Source organism: Nematolebias whitei, chromosome 4 (genome assembly GCF_014905685.2).
Source record: "Nematolebias whitei isolate Nwh7 chromosome 4, NemWhi1, whole genome shotgun sequence".
Classification (NCBI taxonomy): Eukaryota; Metazoa; Chordata; class Actinopteri; order Cyprinodontiformes; family Rivulidae; genus Nematolebias; species Nematolebias whitei.
This window is the reverse complement of record NC_056501.1, coordinates 24,829,359-24,837,195: the sequence shown is the minus strand read 5'-3', so window position 1 is coordinate 24,837,195 and position 7,837 is coordinate 24,829,359. Positions and strand designations below refer to the sequence as shown.

Here is a 7,837-nt window from a genome sequence, read left to right as displayed (position 1 = left end):
GCCAACCCAACAGGAGAGGCAGACACAACCCACCATAACCAAGTTTACGCCAAACTGGGAAAAAAGGTAATGACTGTGATTTAGTGTTAATAAAGTCAACGGGAATTTTTTTTTTTATTGTATTGAAAAAAAATATAATAATTATATTGCTTATAGGTGGATGGAGTGTTGTGTGATGGACCATCCCCAGAAAATATTGCATCTACTGTTGTTGACTGCACAAAGATTGAAACTGGGAATATTGGTTTCTTCAGAGTGGGTCTCATTCCTAAATCAAAGGTAAAAATAAATATCATCCACTGTTCTCTTCATTCAATGGAAAATGTTGTTAATTTGTGTTCCAGCTAATATTAACACCTGATGTACCTTCTTGCTTGTTTTTCAGGTTCTTGAAATTTTTGAAGAGGTTCAAAATCGTCACAAACAAGGGCAGACAAATGCAGGATTTCATTATGATCTGCATATATCAGATATAAAAATGGACAAAAATTCAAGCGAGAATTACACAGTAGAGTCATAAAGAGGAAGTGGGAACCAAACACCATCTGGTGTTTTATCTAAACAAAGTCCAAACTTTCGAAGATGATTGGTTTCACACTGTTTATAGACGTTGCAAGTGTTCGCCAATTCATAAATGTAAATATTGCAAAAACGAACACAAGCTGAATGAATGTTTTATATTTAATGTAAATGTTATTTGTATTGTTAACCTTTAATTCTAGTAGTTCCTGGAAAAGTTGTTAATATTTTGTTTTGGAGGAGTTTTTGTTGTTTAATATTATTGTTTTTTTACATTCATGACCATGTTCTTGATCATTTTGTTGAAACATTCCCCTGAAAACGTTTACAGATCTTTGCACAATATAAAAATTATGTATATTTACACAGTACAATCAAATTTTTTGAAGATGTTACTTGAAAATGCACATGAAACCAAAATAGAAGTATAATAAGAAATTTAAAAAAAACATTGATGATAATATATAAAATGTTATTTGGGATAAATGTATGACCACCAAAAGCATAAAAAATCTTTATACAATAATGCACCTTCTTTTCAGACATTTTTTTAATCAACTACAGTTGAAAAGTCATGCTCAGCTACCCAAATGTTTAACACAAATTATAAAGGTAAGCTCTTCAGCCTGTGTCAGTCCATGCAGACACTTTTTAACTGCTCAGTCTAGATGCAATTTGTTCCACCTTTTCAACAGACCAGTTGTATTATTGGTCAAACCTGAAATTCTGTTGGAATAATAACTAACAATCATTCCACTGAAACGTCAATAATTTTCAGAAAAACTTAGACCGAAATTGTTATTTAAGACAAAACCATGCAACATTTGATTTATAAAACCACAAGGATCAACATTTTCTACACAGAATAGTTCTTCATATTAGAATAAATGAATTTTCTGTATAAAGCTAAAACAACACAGTAAAAATATATTTATTAAACACATATGAAATTCTTACTCTGTTTGTTTCCCTTGACATAATCACCAACTCCCAAAACTGCTGACAAGTGGAGATAATCCAAACGCAAAATATGTGACAAAGATTAAAAACATAACACATCAGCATTTATGAAGATTATACCTTGGTGTTTACTAAACTTTTGCTTTTGTTGTGTTCTCTCTGTGCATGTGTGGGTTTTCTCCGGGTACCCTAAATTTCCTCCCACAGACCAAAAACATGCATGTTTCAGTGATGTTTGAATGTTTGTGAGCCCTTTAGAATTTTCTGTATTTCTACATAAATATGAACTAACACTAAATCAAAATTTCACAAAAGTCCTAAAAGTATATAAAGAGAACCCAGTTAAACAAATGAGACAAAATATTATACTTGATCATTTATTTATTGAAGAAAAATGATCCAATATTACATATTTATGAGAGGCAAAAGTATGTGAGCCTTTGCTTTCAGTGCCTGGTGTGACCCCCCCTGTGCAGCATTAACTGGAACTAAAAATTTCCAGTAACTGTTGATCAGTCCTGCACCAGCTTGGAGGAATTTTAGTCCATTCCTCTGTACAGAACTTCAACTCTGGCATGTTGGTGGTTTCCTCACATTAACTGCTGCTTCACGTCCTTCCACAACATCTGGATTGGATTAAGGACAGGACTTTGATTTGACCATTCCAAAACATGAATTTTATTTTTCTTGAACCACTCTTTGGTAGAACAACTTTTGTGTTTAGAGTGATTGTCTCACTGCATGACCCACCTTCTCTTGAGATTCAGTTCATGGACAGATGTTCTGACATTTTCCTTTAGAATTCTCTGATATAAATCAGAATTTATTGTTCCATCAATGATGGCAAGACATCCTGGTCCAGATGCAGCAAAACAGGCCCAAACCATGATACTGGGTGGCTGAGTGGTTAGAGCAGTCATCCTCCAATGCAAAAGTTGGGGGTTCAATTCCACCAGCAGTCACATGCCAAAGTGTCCCTGGGCAAGACATTAACACTCTCATTGCCTCCGATGTGTCCCATTGGTGTATGAATTTGATAAAGCAGTAATTTTTCTTTGTAGAGATCTAGTAGAGTGCTGTATGAATGGGTAAATGAGGGCACAGATTGTGTTGTAACGCTCTTTGAGTGTCAGTAAGATAGAAAGGTGATATATAAGTACAGTCCATTTACCATTTACTACCACCACCGTGTTTCACAGGTGGGATAAGTTTCTTATGCAGGAATGCAGAGTTTTCTTTTCTCCAAACATAACAGTTTTCATTTAAACCATAAAGTTTTATTTTGGTCTCATCCTTCCACAAAACATTCTTCCAACAGTCTTCTGGCTTGTCAGCGTGATCTTTAAAAATCTCTAAACAATCAGCAATGTTCTTTTTGGAGAGCAGTGACTTTCTCCTTGCCGCCCTGCCATGCGCACCATTGCTGTTCAGTGTTCTCCTGAAGGTGGTGTTGTTGGGTAAAATAAGTAGATTATGTTTATCAGCTTGGGATTGAAGATTTGTATAGAAGTTGTTCTGCTAGTGTCATCCTGCAGAACTGATGGACAGGAGTTTTGGAGTGAATGGTCAAGTGAACATCTTCAAGGCTTTCAAGCAAAATGAGCAGAGCAAAGTAGCAGGGAGTCCTGCGGGACTGGTGTCACGTCTGTCTCACTTCTGCCGATCACATCACCCAAGGAGAGAAGAAAGTCACACCCGCTGCAACAGGTGACTCGCATGCCAGTCACGCCCAGGAGGAAAGGAAACAATTCTGTCCCAAATCAGATTTCAAATAAAAAGAAATAAAAAAATAAAAATAAACTTTCAGCATTCTTAGTTTTATTTTGTCTTCTGTCTTAATGCCTCAGTCCCACGCACACATACACCCTGGCTCCACTCATTATTTTAATGCCTAGACAGAGTCTTTGTTCTCTTTAGAGTTTTTTTCTTCTTAATCTCTAGATTGCTCACACTACACTCACATACACACTGGCACCATTTTCACACACACACACAAGACACCATTCTTATCTGCCGTCCTGCTCATACCACAGAAAGCAACCAATTCATCCAACTTCATGCTCATGCTCACATTTCTTCCCATTTTTTTTTTTTTTTTTTGTCTTTTACTTAATCTGTTTAACTCCCTTTGTGACTTATTGGCATCAGCTTACAAAAAAGTCCCTGCATAACATTTTCTTTTTAAGCCAGTCCCTTCATGACCATTGTGTGGTATATCAGATCTCCCCGTACCCCTCCGTGGTACTCTCATTTATACAGAAGTCCCTTTGTGACTCCCCTGAGAATGATAAATATTAGCCCCCGGCTACAAAAAATAATGCTGGAACCCCCGTTTCCCCCAGAAATCATTGCGGAGGTCCCAGAATTCCCACAAATAATAAACATAATCCTCTCACCTCCTCCGTGCGTGAGGAAGAATCAGTTTTGTGTTGTGTGTTTCCTTGACTGATGAAGCCTTCTGGATGGAAGGTGAAACGTTTCAGCAAAAAAAGAAACTGTCCAGATGACCTGACTGAAAATTGTTGGATTGTATACCTGGATTATTGAGCATGGACTTTTTTGACCTTTATCTAAATTCCCCTGACAGGTGGACTCATGAACATTTAACATCAGTCAATGTGAGAGAGGCCTTCAGTTAGAAGTTACCCTGGGGTCCTTTGTGACCTCGCTGACTATTACACTCCTTGCTCTTGGAGTGATTTTTGTTCATCCACCACTCCTGGGGAGGGTAACAATGCTCTTGAATTTCCTCCATTTGTACACAATCTGGGTGATTGTGGATTGGTGGAGTCCAAACTCTTTACAGATGGTTTGTAACCTTTTCCAGCCTGATGAGCATCAACAACTCTTTTTCTGAGGTCCTCAGATATCTCCTTTGTTCCTGCCATGCTGCACTAAACATGTTGTGAAGATCAGATTTTGATAGATCCCTGTTCTTTAAATCAAACAGGTGCCCACTCACACCCGATCATCATCATCCCACTGACTGAAAACACCTGACTCTAATTTCACCTTCAAATTAACAGCTAATCCTAGAGGTTCACATACTTTTGTCATAATATTGGATCAATTTCCTCAATAAATAAATGAACAAGTATAATATTTTTGTTTTGTTTGTTTAACTGGGTCCACTTTGTTTACTTTTAGGTCTTTTGTGAAATTCTCATTAAGTTTTAGGTCATAATTATGTAGAAAAATATAAAATTCTAAAGGGTTCCCAAACTTTCAAGCACCAATGGTAACTCTAAATTGTCCCTAGTGTGAATGAGAGAGTTAATGGATGTTTGTCTCATTTGTCTCTATTTGTCCCTGGGCTGGAGACTTGTCTAGGGTGTCAGCCGTCTCTCGCACAGTGACTGCTGCACCAGTGAACCCCCACCCCAAACCAAAAAGGAAGAAGGTAAAGGGTAAAAGAAGAAGAAGGTAAAAAATAAGGTAGAAGATAACAGAAGGATGGAGATACATTATTATTGTGAATCTGCTCTGCTTACAACTTTGTAAAATAATCAAATAAACTGCACAAGACAATGCAATGAACAATATATTTCACACATTCCTTGAAAGTATGGTGTTCATTTAACACGTGAATGTTTCTGACATATTTATGGTGAGGCTGCAAGACGTTTGTAGATCGTTTTATTTTCACACAAACTAGAACATCATCAGTAATGTGGTCCCAGAGTGCAAATGATGTTATAAGATACTTTATCTAAAGGGAGATATCATGCTGATGTGTGCCAAGAGAACTTGAAATTATAACAAATAGCATGTGTTGCGTTCATTTAAAAAATTTTCTTTCACTTAAACATTTATAGAGACTCACATAAACAAACTCAATACATTTTTAATGATCAATTTCAAATAGCACTTTTTTTGTTTTGTTTTTTCCAACGACATGGACACCAGCGAGCCCCACAACCCATATAGATGGATAGATTTCAGATATGTGCAGTTCCAGATGGATATCACCGTGTAGATGCTAAACAGTGTTGCCAGATGTACAATAATTATGTGTTCATACAATCGTTTTTGGTTCTGTACAGTATAGATCAATTGTTTTAAAAAGCCTGAATATACAAAAGTTTTGGCATTTCCATGCATTAAAAAAAAGAAAAATGTTTTTATTCATGTGAACACCAACATATTAAAGTCCAATTTAACCAGCAAGACCTTGTGCTGTCAGGAATAAACTGTTCCCTCTCCTCCTATGTGCAATCAAATCATACATAAACCACATTTTAGCAAACCACCCCTGAAAGTGCACTCTTTTATTTCACATGTACACACACGCCCCACCCCAGCAACAAAAAGAACCCACTTTCAACTAATACAATAGTTTATATGAAAATATGATCATATTGAAACCACAGTGTTGCCTCATTTCCTATCTGGCAACCCTGGTGTTAAAAATGTTTTTTTTGTTTTGTTTTTTTAACATATTCTAAAGTATAAACTCATTACAAAACATACAGATGTGGCTCACTCTTTGCCCCATTGATGATTTGGTTGTTGTTGTTTATCTTTTATTCTAAAGACAAATAAAAAAAATAATAAAAAAAACGCTTCCATTTCAACTTTAGTTCGGAAACTTTTTTGCAGCATTCCAACTTCTTTCTCAATGTTTCAAACATGAAAACAAACAAACAAAAATTTTTTTTGTTCATTTTCATTTATCTGAGTGACCCCCATTTTATTATAGCTATCTTGTTTCATCTGACCACAACTTGTCCCTTAAATGTCAGAATATAGAATTAAAAAAAAATTATGTGGGAATATGTTTCTTGAATTTCACATCCGTGGGACAATAAAGGCTGTTTTTATTTCTATTTCTATTTCTATTGATTATGTTGTCACATTAAGAATTGCAAACTTAACCTCTAACCTCTGGCAAATGAACGTAGATGTTCTTACCTCTAATGAGCTCTAACGTTTAAAATCTAAAAGGTGATAGAAAAAAATGTCCCATTGATTAATCTGATAGAATTCCTTAGGCATTTATTTATTCTAGCAAAAAAAGCAATTAGATTTCAATTAAAATTTAAAACACAATTCAAGCTGCAGGTTATTATTAATCAAATATATACGTATAATGTTTCTACAAAAATAAAAAAATAAAAAAACTGCTACCATAATACCATAATAAAATTGTTTTAATGTTTGTCCTGTTAATTTGTCCGTGATGTTTTCCACAGTCTTTTAGAAGAAGCAAAAAATAAAAATAAAAAACGTTCCCACAACTGTTAAAAACTCATTTTCAGCAGATTGTTGCCGCCCAGCTTAAAAGTAAACTATTACAGGAACCAAAAGTTGAATAAAAAGAACCATTCTGGTAAATGCAGATAATTATGTGTCCAAAAACTTTCCCTTCAGTAAGTAAATATCAGTGGACTTCAGACTACAGATATTTTCTGCTCACTGACTCGACATGAGGATATAAACAACTTGTAAGAAAACATAAAAAGGCTTTCAACACCCATTTACTCATACTGTCCAGGCTCCTTACTGAGAAGTGTGGGTGGCTCCAAAACTGTGCTTGTAGTTTCAGTGACGGGCTGAGACATGACCATCCTTCAGGAAATCCCTGAACAAATATCATTTGGCTTGGAAAAATTTGTCATTGTGGACAACAGTCACATTTGTCACTTAAAAAAATATATTATTAATATTTTGTAAATGCTGTTCCTCATCTCTTTCTAGGCAATGAGTTACTAAGAACATGAAAGCAGACGGGAATTTTGTTCTGGTCTGCAAACAGAAATTAGAAACAAGGAAACTCTAAATAATACAATGTTCTCTGTTTAAAGTTTCAAGAATGTAGGAAGTACTGCCTCATTGACTCAAGAAGAAAACTCCAAGAACATTTCCTTAAAATAATGGATAGGTTCGACATTTGTTAAGCCATAAAAAGAAGTTCTATAGAAACAATATGAACAATGAATATCTTACCTGCTGTAGACAATTCTTAAAATGACCTCAATTTGGAAAAAGAAGAGTTTAATTCTGACTGGACTGATGTCCCAACAGCCAGTCCAAGCAGGACAAAGCTAAATTGAATTTCCCTTCTTTAAAAGTACTCTATCTAACAAGGTTAAGTCGGGTCCTCTAGACAGATTCTTCTTTGTTTAAGCGTTTCGTCTTTTGTCCAAAATTAAAGGGTTCAATAAAAAAGAATATGTCCAGAGGACCTGACTTGTTCGATTTATCTGCCTGGATTATTGAGTGTGCATCAGGACATAAAACTACTGTATTTTCCAGCGTATAAATCGCTCCAGAGGCTAAGTCGCATCAGTCAAAAAAAGCATCTTTGACGAGGGAAAAAACTTATATATATATATATATATATATATAAGTTTTTTCC

The 7,837-nt window shown here is 35.4% G+C and overlaps 1 protein-coding gene across 1 annotated transcript in view; it reads left to right on the top strand.

Annotated features, from left to right (window-relative positions):
- si:ch211-153b23.4 (uncharacterized protein LOC335392 homolog) overlaps positions 1–520 on the top strand; it is a 6,686-nt gene extending 6,166 nt beyond the window's left edge. The window contains exons 8-10 of the mRNA XM_037675069.1: positions 19–66; positions 157–279; positions 386–520. Coding sequence (XP_037530997.1) covers positions 19–66; positions 157–279; positions 386–520 — 306 coding nt within the window. The remainder of the gene's footprint in view (positions 1–18; positions 67–156; positions 280–385) is intronic.
- The last annotated feature ends 7,317 nt before the right edge of the window (positions 521–7,837 follow it).